Source organism: Carettochelys insculpta, chromosome 16 (genome assembly GCF_033958435.1).
Source record: "Carettochelys insculpta isolate YL-2023 chromosome 16, ASM3395843v1, whole genome shotgun sequence".
In the NCBI taxonomy this organism is placed as follows: Eukaryota; Metazoa; Chordata; order Testudines; family Carettochelyidae; genus Carettochelys; species Carettochelys insculpta.
This window is the reverse complement of record NC_134152.1, coordinates 2621296-2639752: the sequence shown is the minus strand read 5'-3', so window position 1 is coordinate 2639752 and position 18457 is coordinate 2621296. Positions and strand designations below refer to the sequence as shown.

General features: G+C 49.1%; 1 protein-coding gene across 3 annotated transcripts in view; it reads left to right on the top strand.

Moving 5' to 3' along the window:
- RAB11FIP3 (RAB11 family interacting protein 3) overlaps positions 1-18457 on the top strand; it is a 105839-nt gene that overhangs the window by 27715 nt on the left and 59667 nt on the right. For all 3 annotated transcript variants that reach the window (XM_075010706.1, XM_075010708.1, XM_075010707.1), the window contains exon 2: positions 2913-3006. In XM_075010706.1, coding sequence (XP_074866807.1) covers positions 2913-3006 — 94 coding nt within the window. The remainder of the gene's footprint in view (positions 1-2912; positions 3007-18457) is intronic.

The following is an 18457-nucleotide window of genomic DNA, read 5'->3' as shown; positions in this document are numbered from 1 at the left end:
GATGCGTAGGGTTTGAGGTCTCTTGACAGTCACAGCATCTGCCATGAGCGGTCTGTTTCTGTCCGTGTTCGCTAGGGTCGGCAACGTTACCTTGCTGAGCTGGAGTGTATGTCCATCAGTTTTGGCTGCCCTTTCCTGAGCTGCAGGGGAGCCCGTCTTCTAGTGGTGGGACAGAGAGTGGGAGTGGTGGCATCAAGGAGCCAGCTCCCTGATTTTCAGTTGCCTGGCTCTGGCTAAATTTAAAGTCCTCTCCCACCAGCCATGGAAGGTTCCTCTGCAACCTGATGTCGGTGGAGAACTGGGTCAAAGCTTCCCAACACCCTTTACGTGCAGGAGGCTCATTTTCACACCTGGAGCTGCCTCTTCCAACTTCACGCCTGTGGCGATTTTTCTCCTCAGGTGAAGGGAATTCTCCAGCAGCCCTTCTGGCTGACTTTGGTTTACTTTGTGCCATGTCAGCTGTGGAAGGTGAACGTGGTGGACTGGGAGATCTGGCCCTGGGAGTTACTGGTGTCATGGCTTTGGTGGCATGCATTGACAAGGAGCCAGCATGTGCCTGCATGCAGAGGGATGTGATCTGCTAGGTTTGCCACGGGGGGGGGGGGGGGGGGGGGGGGGGTTGGGCACTGTGGGGGGGCTAATGCAATTCTCAGCAACCAGGCAATTAAACTCTTGTGGAGACTGTTGCGCATTCATTATAATTTTATATTGCAAAGTGCCCCTAGGCCTCCATCAAGCCCAGGATCTTGTTGTGCTGTCATAGCTCAGCTGTGGTTGCAGTTCCTTACAGCTCACAGTGGAACAGTTATTTGCTCGAGATTACGTGTGCTGATGGGTGTTCTCATGGGCTTGTTTTATTTTAAAATGCCTTACAGGAAATTGGGCTCTGATTGAAACATCAGGCTGGAAAGTGTGGTCAACAGTTTGTCCTTGTGTACCAATGAATATCAAATATCTTCCCGAGAGAAGGAAAAGCGGTTGGGTTTTTGCTTTCCACTTCCTCTTTAATGTAAAATAAAACTAAACCGTACAACCATAAAAACCAAACAATGCCACCTTGTCTATGTTTTAACAGGATAAGGTACATCTTCCTGTACTTACGCTCGCTGGGCAATTTGCTGCCTGGCATGTTCTTAGTTCTCTGTAAAAGCAAAAGCGTTTCAGCTTAGAAAACTCATGAGCGCAACCAAACCTATACATCACACTGTTTTAGTTTCACAAGTATTATTCAGAGGAGACATCCACCTTTTAACATTTGTGGTTTATTGCTTGTCACTTCCTGTGCGCAGCATTAATGGTACGTTAGCAATTGTTTTTTGTAGGTGTAGCAGTGATGTGTTTCTTCCCTCTTGGAAATGTTAGAGCTCATGTATGAGAATGTCAGGGAGGTATGGAAAGTTTGATTTTTTTTTTTTTTTTTTTTTTTTTTTTTAAATGGCACTAAAATGCACACGTGGGTGCCTTTTTGTACAGACATATTTCATTGAGTCCGGTCCTTTGCCCTCTTGGCAGGACCAAGCACCATCCCTGACCATATTTTTTATTCAATCTATTTGCCTCAGACTTCTAAATGGTCTCCTACACGTGCAAACCAATGTGCGGTGATGGGACATTACTGGCACACTGACAACTTAAAGGGAGACTGCTAAGCTTGGTAAATGCCAAACTCCTTCTCTTTCGGTTCTCTGTAGGTGCAAGTTTATGCTCAAAATAAATGGTGTGCTTCGTCACCTTTGTGCCAAGTACAAGCAAAAATAGGGAAGTAATCCAACCCTGGCAACACATGCAACTCTGAGGAACTGGAATAGAAAATTAGTTTGTATTCATAATGGATTTGGGGGCGGGGTGGGGGGGTTGATAAGGGAACTAGCTCTCAGCTTCTGAATGGGTTCTGATAAACGGTACATTGGGGAGGGAAAGGCAAATGTGAGCTGGGAAAGTTCTGTATGGCAACAGGAGACCTGTTGGGTAATTTTCTTTTGTATCTTTATTCAGTGTCTGCGCTTCCTTTTTTCTTGTGTTTGTTTTAGATCTGGAGTTTATGGCTTTCAGAGATATACAGATGCCTCAGTGGCACTCGAAAGGGTAACTGGCTAAAATAGCTGCAGAGGAAGAACGTGGCTGAGAGAACAGTTCATTCTGACTGTTGAAATGACAATTGTTTGAGACAAAGGTTCGGTAGCTGCCCGTGGAGGGCATTAGAGCCATCTTTTTGAAGCCCTTTGTTTGGGCTGCTGAAGAATGACTTTGGTTTCCCTCTCTAATTGTAACTCTTCTTTTAAAAGTGCCAGAATCATTGCCACGTTGCCAGAAATGTCTGTCTTCTCTTTGTCTCCTACTAAGTAGTAGTCTCCTAATCTCTGCAAGCTGCTGCTGTGATTTCTTTCCGCGCTACGCCAGCCCCCTTTAAACAGTGCCTAATCGTGAAAGGTTTTCCAATTATGTCTAAATGCATAGCACGGATTAGTTCATTATTGCTGAATCTTCTTAATTGGGACCCCCGATGGACATCCCATTGTCCCAATTAAGCACCTGCCCCAATTAAGAGAGACTCGTTTGAAAAAGTGCTGATTGAAAAGATTTAAATTGAAACAAAAATGTTACACTGACTCATACTCCATTTCATCTTTGTATCTGCAAAGCCTTCAGCTTCAGCATTAAGACTGTTTAAAATTTCACTCTCCCATTTAATGGTTCATTAACTGCCAGTTACCCTGTGGCACTGTCTGCCCATGGCCTCTTTTGGTTAACGGTCTCAGTTAAACAGAATTCCTTGCATTTTACTATTGTGAGGCTGAATCTTAGGGCAATCCCAGCAAAGCACCATCTGATTAATCTTCCCAAGTAAGTGCATTATACTGTGTTTGAAAGGCTTTGCCTTGAAATTTGAAATGCTGGTTTTGTGATTGCAGGTGAAGGACCTAACAAAATACCTAGACCCCAGTGGACTTGGAGTAATCAGCTTTGAAGACTTCTACAGAGGGATTGGAGCAATCAGAAATGGCGGTAAGTTGGTTTGCTATTATAGTATGAACAAAAGCTGAGGGGAGATAAAAAATTCTAGAAATTCAAGGCGTTTAACCCAATGTAGACCAGTTTCTTGGTGGAAACAGCTCCTGGATTTCCTGATCCCTTTAAAGAAGTTTTTTATAAGCTCTTGTGATGGAGTGGGGAATACCTGTGTGTGTGTGTGTGTGTGTGTATGGCTCATAGAGGGTGTGGGGCTCCTGCTGAGGGTAACCCTGATGACCAGGTAACACCTTTGTACTGCAGACAAAGGAGGAGGTGGAGCCTGAGGGGTTTGAATTGGAACTGGGAGTTGGAAGCAGTTAGTCTGGGCTGAGGGAGAGAGAGACAAAGAAGGGGGCAAGGCCCCAGCTCTGGGGGCCCCTCGGGGCCTCCTCTCCTCAACATGGATTGGACTGGCTGTCTCTGCCAGCTGCACTGACTCCTCTGTACGATGCTGTGTCCTGTCGGCTAATAAACCCGCTGTTCTCCTGCTGAGTGAGAGACTCTCCTGCCTGCGGACAGGGTGCAGAGCTTGGGGGACCCCAGAACCCCATCACAGCTCTCTATGGCATGGTGTTGTGACATGAAGTCCATTCTTTTCCGCATTGTATGTGGAACAAGCAAGACCAACTTTAGGGTCACGTAAAAAAAAAAAAATCTCTGCTGCTGTGTTGCATTTCATCGCTAGTCAGAAGTGCATCTGAAGAAGTGAGTTAACTCACGAAAGCTCATGCTCTAAACTTTTCTGTTAGTCTATAAGGTGCCACAGGACCCCTCGTTGCTCTACAGATCCAGACTAACACGGCTACCCCTCTGATACTAGTCAGAAATGGGCTTTCATAAATATATGCCAAAATTAGTGGACATAATCTAAAGCTCACTTTGAATTTAGTCTACCCTGAGTCTTGCAACTTTCCGATTGGGTTTCTCGTTAGAGGTATAGCATCAAGTGATTTAACAGAGTGCTTCCCCAGTATGCACCTAGTTTGGGATTGGGGGCAGAACCGTCTAAATTGCTAGTGCTGATGCAGTAATTTTTGCTTTAGCCACTAGGGAACATACTGTGTCTGATCGGGGTCTAACAAGAAGCATATGTAATAAGATCCCTGTGATCATTTATGGTTTGTGTCTGTCAGATAATCCCGTTTTCGCTATTCTGTCTCGCTTTTATTATAAACGCCTAAGGGCAAGGTCATGTTATGTTTGTCAGAAAAATGCCATGCGTGCCTCCAGTGTGAGAAATAATCTCAATAAATCTTCCACAAAATGACCCTTCAGACAGGAGGATGTCCTTGGGGAAAAATTATAAAGGAATGCTGCTTACCTGTTACTCATATGACAACACTTTTTGAACTGTTCTCACTTGGCAATGGGATTATCGGGGTAGAACAGTAATTGATGGTTTGTTTTAAAGTGTTTCTCTTCTGTGTTAATCTTCAAAACATTGCACAGGCGTCTTGCCATATGCATTGAATTACGTACAATACCTTGGGTAGGTATTATCCTCCGTAACTCTTTCAACATCATGACTTATTCTGGCACAGACAATGAATTGCAAAAGAGTGCATTCACCTCCCACTTACTTTCATGTATGGTAAGTGAGATATGCTGGTACGACAGCAGGGCAGGTTACACATTCTAGAGCCACAGCAGCGCGAATTTGTTTCCTTTTTTAGAGTACTAGATATTTGTAGCTCTAGAATTATCACAGCAAATAAGTTAATAACTTAGTGCAAGTTGATAACTTAATTGGTTAATAACCTAGAACAAGAATCCTGGTTGGTTAATAATTAAATCACACAGTGGTTTACTTCCATGTTGCAAAGAGCTGCCGGAGACACCCTTTACAGAATCTCTTGCAGCTCACAAGCCTCAGTCTGAGCATCTCTGTGCAAAAGCAGCACAGCCACCCGTGTGACACTGGTTTTCACTGAAAAGCCTTTTGGAGACATCTGGTCCCATGAGGATAATAACTCTTGAAGGTGGGTGTGGCTTACAGTCACGGCTTAAGTTGCTTGTTGGCTTTATAACCATTCGGCTTTCCCTTGGGCGTTTCAAATATAAATATTGCTGCTTGCTGCAGATTATGTAGCTCGAAGGCTTGGGCTGGTGCTGCTCCGTAATAGCAAGAACTGCTGCTGAGTTTTGAGGTGGTAGAGAAGGCGGGAAAGAGCTATTAATGGGATAAATTGCTGTCTGAGGAGAATGTCTGTCTGCTAACGGAGACCTGGCTAATGTTTCTCTTTAATAATTCATTGCCTTGGTATCGTGAGGTGTGTGTTTTAATAGAAGCAGCAAGTCAGGCATTAAGGCCTTTCTTATTGTGACAACATTAAGTGTTTTAAAATATAGTTTGTTTTGAGGGTTTTCAACTCCAGAGAGCTTTGTTGTACCTGTTAACTGCAGCGAATACACACCAGAATCCCTTACCTTTTTATGAACTGTGAAAGCATTTGGAGAGATCTTAAAGTAAGGCCCGGAGTGTTTCTTAATGAACCTGAGAGTTGAACAGTTCTTTGTTTTCAATGGTTACGTGTCCTTGAAGTCCTTCAGAGCCTTAATAGCGACTGGTAGTTGGTGTTATCAGATGCCATCGATGATTTAGCTAATGGGGGAGTGAGTACATATTTTAAGTTTGCAGATGGTGCCGGCGGGGGCAGCAGCACAGGTGCTTTGGAGGATAGGATTCAAACTTAAAATGCTCTGGACAAATGAGTCTGAGGTAAATAGGATGAAATTCAATGAGAACAAATGCAAAGCACTCTGCTTGCTCGCACGTGCAACGGGAGAGGATTGCCTAGTGCGTAAGGGGCTCGGGGGTCGTAGTGGATAACAAGCCGAGTGTTGCCCCTCCCCTCCCACGAATCAGCAAAAATAGTTCTGGGATGTGGGAGCAGAAGTGTTGTAAGCAAGACCCCAGAAGTAATTTTTTCCATTCTGCTCTGTGCTGGTAGGGCCCCATCCTGGAGTACTGCGTTCCGTTCTGGGCCTTGCATTTCAGGAAGGACATGGAGAAACTGGATAGAGCCCAGAGGAGAGCAGCAGAAATGGCTCATGGTCTAGGGCACGTGACCTGCGAGAGCAGAATTGGGTTTGTTTAGTCTGGGGAAGACCGAGAGGACATACGAGCTTTCAAGTACATAAAAGGTTGTTACCAGGAGCAGGAGAAAAAATGGTTCTCCACTTGTGCTGCTAGGACAAGGAGCAATGGGCTTACCTTGCAGCCAGGGAGGTTTAGGCTGGATATTAGGATAAACTTCCGAACTGTCCGGGTGGTTCAGCCCTGGAATAAATTGCCTGGGGAGGTCGTGGAATCTGTCATTAGAGGTTTCTAAGAGGTGTTCAGGCAATCACCTGTCAGAGATGGTCTTGTTTAGTATTTATTTGGCTCTGCTGTGAGTGCAGAGGACTGGACTCTTGAGGTCCTGTCCTGTCCTGTCCTGTCCTGCGTCAGAGGATCATTTGGCTGTAAAGAAAGGTGAAGGTTCCTTGTGCTTTCCATTGTTGCTCAAAATAACAGGCTAGAGTTGTCTCAGCTCCTTTTTAGACAGGACAGCAGCATGGTTTTATCATGGTTTTATCACGGACGTTCAAAGGAGCTGGAACACCCTGGCCCAGCCCCTCAGGCTGGCCACTAACTGGTACATGCCCGGGCCCTGGTTTGCTTTCTTGGTCTGGACAGATTCTCTTGGTGACATTAGGTTGGTTCTTCGCCCTTTCGCTGACACTTATTCTAGGCAGTGCAATTGGTCCTGGAGCTGACTGGATGGAAGCCAGAAGAGGGCCAGGAGAGGCTGAAGATAACGTGGTGTGAGAGGATTCAAAGACAATGCAGTAAACTCTCTCATAGCCAGCAACCCCAGGATGAGAGGTTGCTGCTTATTCAAATAGCTTGGATAACAGAGGCGTACCTAGCAGTGCATAACAGTAGAGACAAACACAATTAGATATTAAGATGCAAACATGTATGCAGAGTACTTTATTTACCAACAACAGTAGTACTGTATGCTGTAAACTTCTACTGTTTGCTGTATTTATTTGTATTTACTTTCACTACACTGTACTTGTGGAGAATGTAACCAGCATGCCTTTATGGTTAAAATGCCGGTTATTTGAGCATTCTGGATGACAGAATGCTGGGTAGGAAAGTGTTTTACTGTATATGTCCTGGGGTAGCATGAGTTGGAGCAGGTCCTGGTTCAGCAAGGATACTCTAGTGCCCTCGCCTGCTCTCTTGGGGCCTGAGGGTCCCCCAAAATCGTAACTGAAAATACCAGGACTTGACTGGCGGGGCAGTCGAGCAGCAAGGGCACTCTCCCAGGATGCGCCTGGGAAGTAACTTCACCTACAAATCAAGACACCAAAATGAGATGCTGCTTGGAGTAGATTCTTCACGAGACGACAGGATGTTCCCTGCTGGGCTCCTCGGGACTGGCTTCTCTCAGGGACAAGGGCGGGACGGCAGGGCCCTGGGTCTAAAGTTACCAACTTGCGAATTGCACAGAACCGAAAACCTGTGCCCTGCCTCCTGCTTGCTCTCGCTGACCCTCGCTCACGTTCACTGGTCTGGGGTGCAAGTGAGGGGTGTTGGCTCTGGAGGGGGCTGGCAATGAGGAGTGGGGAGGCGAGAGTGGGGCTCCAGTCTAGGGCAGGGGGTTGGGGGTGGGGGAGGGTCAGGGTTCTGGCTGGGGATGTGGGCTCTGGGGTGGGGCCAGGGATGAGGGGTTTGGGGTGTGGTGGGGGAGGCTGGGCTTGAGAGGAGGTCGTCTGGGGGCAGGAGATATTTTTGGGGTGTAGGGTCCTGGTGGCACTTCTAGGAAGTGGCCGAGAGGTCCCGCAGCCCTTAAGTGCATGGGTGGTCAGAGAGGCTCTTGGCAGTGCCTTTGTTCCTTTGGGCACCACCCCTGGAGTTCCCATTGGTCACAGTTCCTGACCAATGGGAGCCGCAGAGCTGGCACTTGGTGGGAAGCAAGGGGAGAGCGCACAGAGCCTCCCCGGCTACCTATGGGCTGCAGGGACGTAGCAGCAGCTTCTGGAAGGCCTGCTGAGCCAGGGCAGGTAAGGATGTTGCCTTAGCCTCTAGACCTCCTGTGCCGTAAACAGCAGTCTCCCAAGTGTTCTGGGCACAGCACGAAAATGAAAATACTCTCTCAAAATCGTGCGGCTCTTCATAAGATTCCCTTCTCCCTTCTTGCATGCTTGGCTCAGCTGTGACCTAGTTAACAATGTTGTTCAAAATGTCCAACTTCAGTAATTGAAATCCACATGCCGGCCTGGGAAGTGGGGCAGCTTGCTCTTCTTTCAGGCTCTCTGCAAACTCAGGCGGAGCGGTCTGCATTGATTGGTTCATGCTGGCAAAGGCGACCACCATAAAATGCCTGCTTGCCAACCCCTAATAGACGCAGTCTTCAAAGGAAAGTGCTCGTCTTTCAGCTTCTTTGACGTGTTCCCCAGCAATCCAGTCCCGGGACAGATCTGCCCCCTTATAAGCAAAGTCTTGCTAAGCATTTTGGCTGTTTGAGCTGCCTCCTTAATGCTGCTGGACAAACTCTCAGAACTGCAGTTTTGGGTTTCTCTCGTCCAATACAACATCTCCTAACTCATTTGTGACCTCTGGTCCATGCGAATTGCTGTCATTTGGAGAGCATCTCCCACTGACGTAGCGCGGTGCACACACTTGTTTAAGTTGGTGTAACTGCTGTAGCTCAGGGGGTGGTTCTTTCACACGCCGATCCATGTAACTCGTATCGATGTGAGCAATAGTGTAGGTGAGTTGGAGTAGTGTAGCTGAAAGATCTCTCGCCGTGGGCCTCTGCGTTTGTTTCCGCTTGGTGAGGGGCACTTGTGGTAGGCCTGAGAGAGCGTCTCGGGAGCCATGGCTGTTGGTGTAAATGTGACAGTTCTTAGGGTTGTTCTCTCCAGTCTCCCAAACTTCTGCAGTTTTTCATAAAGCCCGAGCTCCTGGGGTCAGGGGATTCTGTGGAAAAACCTCAGCTTGCATTTAAAAAAACCAAGTTTTTAGCCAGCCTGACTGCAGAGGTCTCGCCCAGGTGTGCAGGGAGTGGAGGGAAGCATTTGTGTAGGTGCCCAGGCTGTCAAAGGGGCTCACAGCTCCAGCTCCCACTGCCGCTGCTTCAGCAGTGGTGGAAGCCTGAGCTCTGGGCCCCATTGAACTGCTGTGGAAGGACTCTGAGGAAGGGGGAAAGCCCAGTGCTGCAGTTTGGGGGATACAATGAGCTGTCCTGCCCCTTCCACCCTTGGCCTTGCCCTTCCCAAGAGAATTGCTCTGGGCCCCTCTTCCAGCTTGGCCTGGGGCCCACAGCGGCTGTATGCCAGACACATCAAATGGTGGCACTAGGTCCTTTATTTTTACAGCTGTTGAGCTGTTTCATCTCCTGCTTGCTGTAACACGGGCAGGCTGTCCTAGCTCGGCAAGCACACGCAGCTTGTGAGTACGTCCCGGGACCTCATCAGCTTTCCGTGCACAAGCATATACACAATCCACCTATGCATGCGCTCAAGTGTTCTGTACTCAGCTGCCTTTGATCAGGGTGACAATCATTAAGAACCCTGGCTAGAGGACCGAATGCCAAGTGTATCCCAACTAGTGCTTTGCAGACTTGATGTCCTGTGGCAGAGGCAGTTGGTCGTGCTTAGCAAACAGCAGAGCTGTCATGAGGGGCCTGAGACCCTGTTTAATATTCACGACAGCCAGGTCCGCAAAGGAGCTTTGGGTGATGTTGCTTGCGCTCGATGAAAAATGTTTGATACTCGGTGTCAGGATGGGCAGTTGTGATGAGCTCTTCATCTTGGTTTCCTGCTGAGATTTTTTACCCATCTGGCATCACTGCTGAAAAGAGTTGCAATTGCTCTGTTTTTGCTCTTCTTTGCACAGCACCCTGGTGCTGGGCCCAGGGATTTTCAGCGTGAGGTGTGTTTGTCTGCCTCCACCGGTGTTCCCTCTAATCTTTCCCATCCACGTGCATGCTTTTTTCCATCTAAGTGCAGAATAAATCTGTGCTCCAAGGCGCGTGCATGCATGTGCAGCCTAGCTATCGGCATTCTGCTAATCAGCCAGGTGGAATCTGAATCTCTCCTGAGCTGCTGCACAAGCATTCAGCTTCCAGGGGACACAGGCCCCCACTCCTCAAAATAGGCAAAATCCTTGGAATTAAATGTCTGTCTTTGACCATTTGGGGGATTCCCCTAACACGCTCCTAGCAGAAGCCTCTTAGCAGCTCAGAATCCATTTCTTGACGCCGGCCTAACTTAATCGGCTAGAAAGGCAGCAGGCGTTCAGCTGGCTGGGGTAAACTCCGTGCCGTACGCTCCCGTAGAAGTACAATTTGCTCCAGGTTGCGAGGGGGAGAAGACATCTTAATCTTGTGCATTTCTGACTTTCTAAGAGGATGCTCCAGTTCCTTTTACTGACACCAGCTTCAGGCCCAGCTCTTCGTCCTGGGCTTCTCCTGACTTGTTGAGAGAGATGCTTCTTGGCCTGGGGGAAGGGGAGTGTCTCCCCGGGGATGGAAAGGAGGCTGGCTGTATTGTCCCTACATACCCCAAAGGCCTTTTTGAAAAGGCGGAAGTACTTTGTGTTTCAGTGAATTGTGCACCCCCCCCCCCCCAACCGCATCTTTCCCAGAGAGACTCCTACCCCCTATGAAAACGTGCTGCTTTGTGTCTCGTTATGTGGGGTTGCTCCAGCATCGTGGTGTATCTTTAAAAAATATTCTCATTTGTGCCCCTGGCGCCACTGCGTACTGGCCTGTTGGTCCGTTCTAGATACCAACCAGCTGCAGAGCTCCATCTTCTCTCTCAGAAGCATGTCTTCCACCCCGCAGAACCCAATGGCTGAACGGGGTGATGCTGTTTTAACGTTCCCTTACCAGGCGAGCTCTCACTTCAGCGTAGGAGTTGGGTGCTGCAGCTGGGGGACTGGAATTGTCCTGCAGCTGTTGTGGGGTGGAGACCATGCCCCAGACATGAGATGTTGTTCACAGTCATACCCACCCCTAGGGATACGCAGAGGTCTTCCAGGAAGTAGTACATGGACTGATATTGTGAGTTGCCTCGTCTTTACAATCGGCTACTAGCAAAGTCAGTGCAAACTAAAAATTTTGTGACTAGCTTGTATTATTCTATGCTGCAATGCTGGTACAGTCGGACCTTGCTGGTCCGGCCCCTTAGGTCCTGATTAGTCCCAAATGAGGGAGTTCCCTGAAACAGTGGAGGTCAGTGCTGGCCCCTCCGCAGCTGGCCTCTCGGCTCTGCCGGGGAGCTGCCGGGCTCCCAACCATGTCCTCTCCTGCTTGCCACCCCCCAGTGGATTCTGGGCTCCCCTCTCAGCCACCAGCTCTCCTGTACCAAGCTCAGCCCCACTCCTGTACACTGACCCAGCTCTGCTCGCAACCCTGGCCAGGTTCCTGGGTGCTGGCCCCTCTGTCCCCGGACTCCGGGTCTCTCTGGTCCGGCAACATCTGTGCTCCATCAGATGTTGCTGGACTGGAGACCCTCAGACCTGAGAGGTTCAACTGTACAACTTACATTCCAGTTGATTTGTTTTCTAGCTGTGTGGCAAAAGCAAGGAAGTCAGCTATTTTTTTTTTGTACTTGGGTACAGCTGGTGCTTGTATTTTGTCTGATTTTTTTCTTTTTTTTTTTTTTTTTTTGAAATTAAATTGTTCTTAAGTGAGCTAAAACTTGGGAGGTACACAAGACGAATCAGACTCCTGCAAGGGGCACAGGAATCTGGAAAGTTTGGAGAGCCTCTAGGGTGAAGGACTTAGTGGTTTGTTTTTTTTTAAATGTGGAATACAGAATACCTGCCCTGCAACAGGATAATATTGTAAATCTGGGTCAGGAAAAACAGACATGCTTTAAATTTGAAGTAGGGTCTGAGAGACTCATGCAATTCCAGCCCAATAGCTATTTTACAAAGGTAAGTCGTAGGCCAACTGCAGTCCTGGGACCATATGTAGGTACCTCTTTGGGACACAAGCGTAGAATTTCCTACGTCCAAGCATCCGGTAAGACTTGGCTTATCACAGACAGCGGTTTGTCTCACGTCAGAGTTGATGGAATAAAAGCAACAACTGTGGTTAGGGTGGAGAATAAGTAAACATTCCTCAACCATGAAATATTTCTGTCACTGACAGAAATCAATGTGCAGTAGCTCACACAGAGTCCTCACACTCCGTCTTATGTCAGCAGCAACTAAATTCACTTCTGTGCTCATGGTGGTGTAGAAGCAAACAGCAATGAAAGCTGCATTTTGCAATTCTCATGTAGTAGCAAGAGGGGTGAGAAACAAGCATTTGTATCTTCTTAATTACATGGGCTGATTAATCCCTGCTGTAACTCCCATGACTTAGTAAACGGTTACACCAAGCATGAATGTGGACCGTTGTCCTTTGTACCATCCATTGGCTAGTAGTGTGTGTTTTGCCTCAAAACTGTACAGCAGATGACAGAGTACACTGACCTAGTTTCAAGTAAAATGCATGAAGGTTGTGGTAATGTTGCCCATCGGCCTTATCACTGCAGCCCTGGCTTGGGGGTGACAGGGAATGACTCAAACATGCTGCCCTAAGACCATTGCTTTAATTAGCAGCCCCCAGGGGCTGAATGAGATGGATTGGCATAAGGCCCTTCCTTGTCTGAAAGGGGGTGGCTGTGGGGGTGGGGGTGGGGGTGGGTTTTGTTTTTTTTTTCCCCACCTGATTGCATCGAATTGCAGGCCATCCTAGGCAATGGGATCGCACCTCTGTTCAGATCTCATTGTGGCTCATTGAAAGCATCCCTCGTTCTATAGTTATTCCCCTGCAGCGCGGCTGTGAGGCTGTCCTAGTACCGTCTCATGTGGTGTGGGAGCTGTGCGCAGAACGGAAAAAAGTTACCTTTATAAAGGCCAACGTCGAATGTGGGCACCGAGTCTCTGTATCGTTCCGCTGTCAACCAAGCTCAAAAATGCTCACTTGTCAGTTGGTTTTATCTCCCTCTAGTGGTCAGTCCCTGGAGCAGTTCACAGCTGCCTGCTGCTCGTCACTCCGCTCATTCAAATGGTCTGTGATGTGGAAATGAAGGTCTGGGCTCTGCTAACGACCCACGTGGTAAATCAATAGGGCTTCGCAGGATAGAATTTCTGTCTTTTAATTTTTACAGCAAAATTGGAAAATTACATTTAAAAAAAGAAAAAAACCCCAACTCTGCATCAACCGAATGTTAAGACTGCAAATTCAAGCACTCGGAAACTGGGACATACAAGAATTAGAGTTCTCCCTTCAACCTTAATTTAGCCCTGTGGTGCACATGCTTTGGGATACAATTTTTATTTGTGATTACATGCTACTTTTTTTCTCACCATAGTAACCCTGTGCACGGGGCAGATGGGATTCTGGGTGGTGTAGTGAATGAGGCTGTTCTCTGTAGAACCTCTGAATTGCTTGTTGCAGAGGTTGGAAGATGAGTAGCAAATGAGGAGGAGAGGAGGGTCTGTTGATTAAGGAAGTGGAATGCCACTTTGCAGAATTTGATTCCATCCCTGCCTCTGCCATTGCTGTCTTGTGTGATGCTGGGCAAGTCCCTTAGCTTGGATGACTACAGAATGTTCACAGTTGGCTGCTAACGTGTTCCTTGTCTTTCTCAACACTCAGCACATGAGGCTTGGGCTCCGATTTGTAGCCGTTCTGAGCACTGACAACTGAAGCTGATTGGAGCTGTGCTTTGAACATGTAAAGCGCTAGAAAAATGCTGAGGACTCTGGAAAAATCAGGTGCTAGCCATTTCCAACGGGACCTCCCCCCGAATTAGTATAGCCTTTGGGAAGCTTTCTCTTTTCATCTGTCTCCGTTCTGTGGGTGTGAAATTGGGGTGGTAGTGGGTGTGGGTGTATGTGCGCGCTCCCAGCCAGGCTCCTGGTGGGGTGGACACATCCTAGTCTGCGCTGTCCTTCTCTTGCCACTTCTTCGGCTGGACTCCAGGCAGTGCAGGAGCAGTGCAGCATGGAGCCTATCCTCCATAACCTGGCTGTGACCGGGACTGTCCCAGGCCAGCCATGAGACTTGGCCCCCCAACCCCCCTCTCTGAGCCCCTCCTCACGCCCACCTGCTACAACCCCCCCACCTGAGCACCTTCCACCCCACCCCACCCTTACATTTCTTACATGTACTGTTGTATCACAGACCTCTCCCACTCCCAACTCTGGCCCTGGGCTGCCCCTGGCGGTGCATGGGAATCCTTCATTCTAACGCTTCCAAACTTGATTGCTTGACTTTTGCAGCCTTTATGCAGCTCGGTTACGAGAGTGCTCTGGATGCGCTACTCTGCGGTGTATAGAAAGCTTTCCTGCTCCTTGCCAGGGCCCGTCCATGATCTCTCCAGATAGCTCACGAGAAGGGTTGGATTCAGTTTTAGATGCCAGTTGAGCTGCATGGAAAAGGAGCTGCCCTTGAAAGGGAGAGAACGCATGGTCTGTGGGACACTGGAGACCTCTCTGTGCCCCACTTCAGACCTTCTGTCCAGTTCTTTCATCATCCCCTTTGTCTGGTCTTTTGGGTGACTCTCGCTCCCCCATGTTCTCAGTGCACTTGCTCTGTAGCAGTCCCTGCACACCCTCCAAATGCTTTTGTCTCTCTCACAACGCACATGGTGTGGCTGCTGCGAGCCTTAGGACATTTCTCACAGAGCAGCAGCAGCAGCAGTACCGTGTGGTTCCCACGAGCTCTTATTCACGGGGCTGGGGGAAAGGAGAGAGGGAGGGGACAGGTCTCTGAAGCCGGGGAAAGGCAAAGCAACTCCATCCACTCTGGGCTGGTGGTGGGTCTCACAGGAAGCGCAGGGCAGAAGTGCCGGGGTAACAGACGAGTGGAATGAGCGCGAGACTGCTCTCCCTCACCCCTGCGTGCTGCCGACTTGAGTCCAACTTGGAGCTGTAGAAATGCAGGAAGAAACTTGCGCTGCCCATCTCGTGGGGTCCAAAGCTGCTGTTGCTTTAAAGAAATGGGAGGGGAGAATTTGGAAGGGGAGACGACCTTCCTGCCACAAGCCCCCAAAACCCCTGATCCGTGCTACCCATTTGTGCCTGGAGAAGGCTCTGCAGAGTGAGAGGCTCCTCTTGCTGCATTACCCCTCTGCTCTTATGAAGTACATTCTGTCCCTGGAGCCGGAGGCCTGTTAGGCCAGTGCTAATTCTGTCTGGCAGTTGAGAAGGGGGACTGTTTTGGACTAAAGTAAAGGTATGTGGGGCTGCAATGCCTTAGGAAGTACCAGCGATTCTGTATCTCTTTAAGGTAACAAACCCGGCTTGCCCGGCTGCTGAGAGGCAGTTTGTAGGGATGTGATCCACTCCTGTGCGCAGATTTGGAGTCCTTGGCTGTTGCTGACCCCAGAGTGTCTGTGTTCACTGCATGTTTTGACCAGCCTGTTTTCAGAAGCCCTCTGTGTTTAATGGGTTCGTCTCTTTAACGTCGGTTTGTCCTTTCCTGGCTGCGGTGTTACTGGCTAAGTCGAACAGAACGTCAGTCTTCCTTTCGGAAGTTCGCTTTGACTCCTCCCATCCTCTTGTCCCCTGTTCACCCCCATGTCAGGCTCTAGATCTGTCCCCGGGACTCTTCTCTGCATTGAGTTCCTGTACGCTCCCAGCCTCATCACCTGACATCAAAGACTTTGAGTTACCCCTGCGCAATCTGTACGGTTCAAATCCCTGCGAGTTTGCTGGCTCCGGCGCTCCCAGCATCTCGTACGCAAGGTGCTGTCGGCTCACTTCAGCACACTTGCAAGAATCCAGTTTTCTAGGTCGCTCTGAAGCCAAGTAGACCCAAGTGGCTGTGCTAGTGACCTGCCTGTCATTGCAGTCGCTGCTCTCTGGGCTGATGTGTTCTTCTTCTGTGGAAGTCCTCTGCAGTGTGCCCCTAAGCCAGTTTTTGTTCTGTTTGAGGCACCATCTCTGTTCGTGACTTCCCATGTGATGGCTCCATGTTAGGCTTTGTGGGGGAACTCGAGCATTTCAGGAAATACTGTTGCTCCTATGAAGCCCTTTATAAACCCTTGTCCTCACTTCATTCCAAGGAATTAGCTCTTGTTTGACAAATGGAGAAACCGAGGCACAGAGCGCTCTAGTGACCTTGTGCAAAGGCATTGCCGTCAGAGCTGTGGCTAGGACATGGGGAGGTCCTACTTCCCTCCAGTCTGTATGGTACGCTAACCCATCCTGCGCCCTTTCTGACCATGTCACGCTAGACCAGGGATGGGCAACTACGAATAGCGAGTGGGCTGCCTGAGCGGCCCTCTTTCACCACCTCAGTGGTCACAGCAGACCACGGCTCATTGGCGTATCACCTGCGGCCCCGTGGCTCCCTGGGTGTGCCTCTTGCTCACCAGGGCACTGGAGCCCTGCACTTCCCTGCTCTTTCCCTGCCCGCCCAGCACTTCCAGAGTAGGAGGTCTGTTTTGACCATGTTGACTGTCACCTGACAACTGGATGTCCATGAGGAAATATCCGACAGACGGGCTCAGATGTACATAACGTCAGAATGACCAGACTGGGTCAGACCAAAGGTCCATCTTGCCCCTTGTCCTGGCTGCTGACGGTGGCCAACGCCAGGTGCCCCAGAGGGAATGAAGAGAACAGGTAGTCGTAGAATGCTAGAATTGGAAGGGACCTCAATAGGTCATCTGGCCCAGTCCTTGCCCCTATGGTAGGACCAAGCACCATCTAGATCATCCCTGTTAGATATTTATCTAACTTGTTCTTAACTATCTCCAGTGATGGAGATTCTCCAACCACCCCAAGCAATTTATTCCAGTGCTTCACCACCCTGACAGGCAGGATTTTTTTTCCCCCTAATGTCCAATCTAAATCTCCCTTGCTGCAGTTTAAGCCCGTGGCTTCTTGTCCTAGCATTAGCAGCTAAGGAGCATAATTTTTCTGCTGCCTCCTTGTAACGCTCCTTTTAAGAACTTGAAATCTGCCATCATGTCCCCCTCTGTCTTCTCTTTTCCAAACTAAGCAATCCCGATTCCTTTAGTCATCCCTCACAGATAGTGTTTTCTAGACCATTGCATCTGATGAAGCGCGTCTTTGCCCACGAACTCTTATGCTCCAAAATATCTTAGTCTATAAGGTGCCACAAGACTTCTTGTTCTCGAAGCTACAGACTAACACGGCTCCCTCTCTGATACTAGACCGTCAGTCATTCTCATAGCTCTTTTCTGGACCTTTTCTACCATCTCCAATCGGCTCTTAAAACCAAAGGGGGATGGAATTGAGAGGCACGGAGAGTCAAGGTGTTGTGCGTAAACTGGAGAGAGAAAGTAAGTTTGTACTGTGAGGGGCAAGAGCCAGAGCCGAGTCAGAGGGGTGAGAAGTGGGCGGGGGGGTGGTGGTGGTAGAGAACTTGGCTCCGTGAAAGATTAGCAGAGAGGAACAGGAGGAGAGGAGAGTTTGCGTGGGTGTCCCTACTGTCATAGGCTGCTGTGTGTAAATGCCAGTGCCCTTTCTACACTAATACTCCCCCCGTTGCTGCTGCTGGTAGAGCTGAGCTGCTTGGGGTGATCATGGGAGCATTTCAGGACCCATTCTTGCGTGGTCAAGGGCTGCTCAACCATGCTGACTTTGCTCCTGTGCGTATGTACACGTGAGGGGGGCTGGAGCACCGAATAAGCAGCTTAGGTAGTTCTTTTGTTTCTGCTCATTTGGACAGGAACTGAGCGCTGTAATGCAGCCTATTGTGTTGGTGGACAGGCAGGCGTGATCTCCATAGCAACCCTTAGCGTACACACGCCAGCATATGGGATGGAAGCAGCTTGGGGGAAGGAACCTGCCAGAAGAGGAAAGATGATGAGGTGGGTCAGAAAGTCACCCTTGGTGTTCACAGGGTTATTTTGTCTGCACTCCTAGCTGCTAGTGGAGATGGCAGGTCTGAGCTGGAGGAACACTGAAACAAACTTCCTCCTACAGTGTGGAGAAGTGGTGCCGTCAGCGGTTGAGAAATCTGCACTTTTTTCTTGCAAAGCTCTTCTTAAGGGCACTGCATTTTCCAAGCACAAAGATTAATAAAACCTGACTGTCCAGTGAGACCTCTCCAGAATGACCAGGTCACAGGCAGAAGGGACAGCCAGCAGCCGCGTTCTCCTCACAGCAGAGTAAGATGTCGTTTGCTTGACTCTGTCCCATCGCATAAGGGAGCAAGCACAGAACAGGGTCTGAGCTGACTGAAATGGGGACAGAGACTGAGTGTAGCCAGGGGTTTAACTGCAGCATTCCCATAGGCATCCTGAGACATGCATATGTAATGTCAGGCTCTCCTAATCCCCCAGAGAGCCGCTCCTGTTCCAGCCGACCCCCTCAGAAGGGCCCTGACTGCGCAGATTTGGCTCCAAGCAGACAGGGAGGGCCAGCAGATGCTTTGCCCCAAACTGGGGAGAAGAGCCCATTTGAATGGAGCAC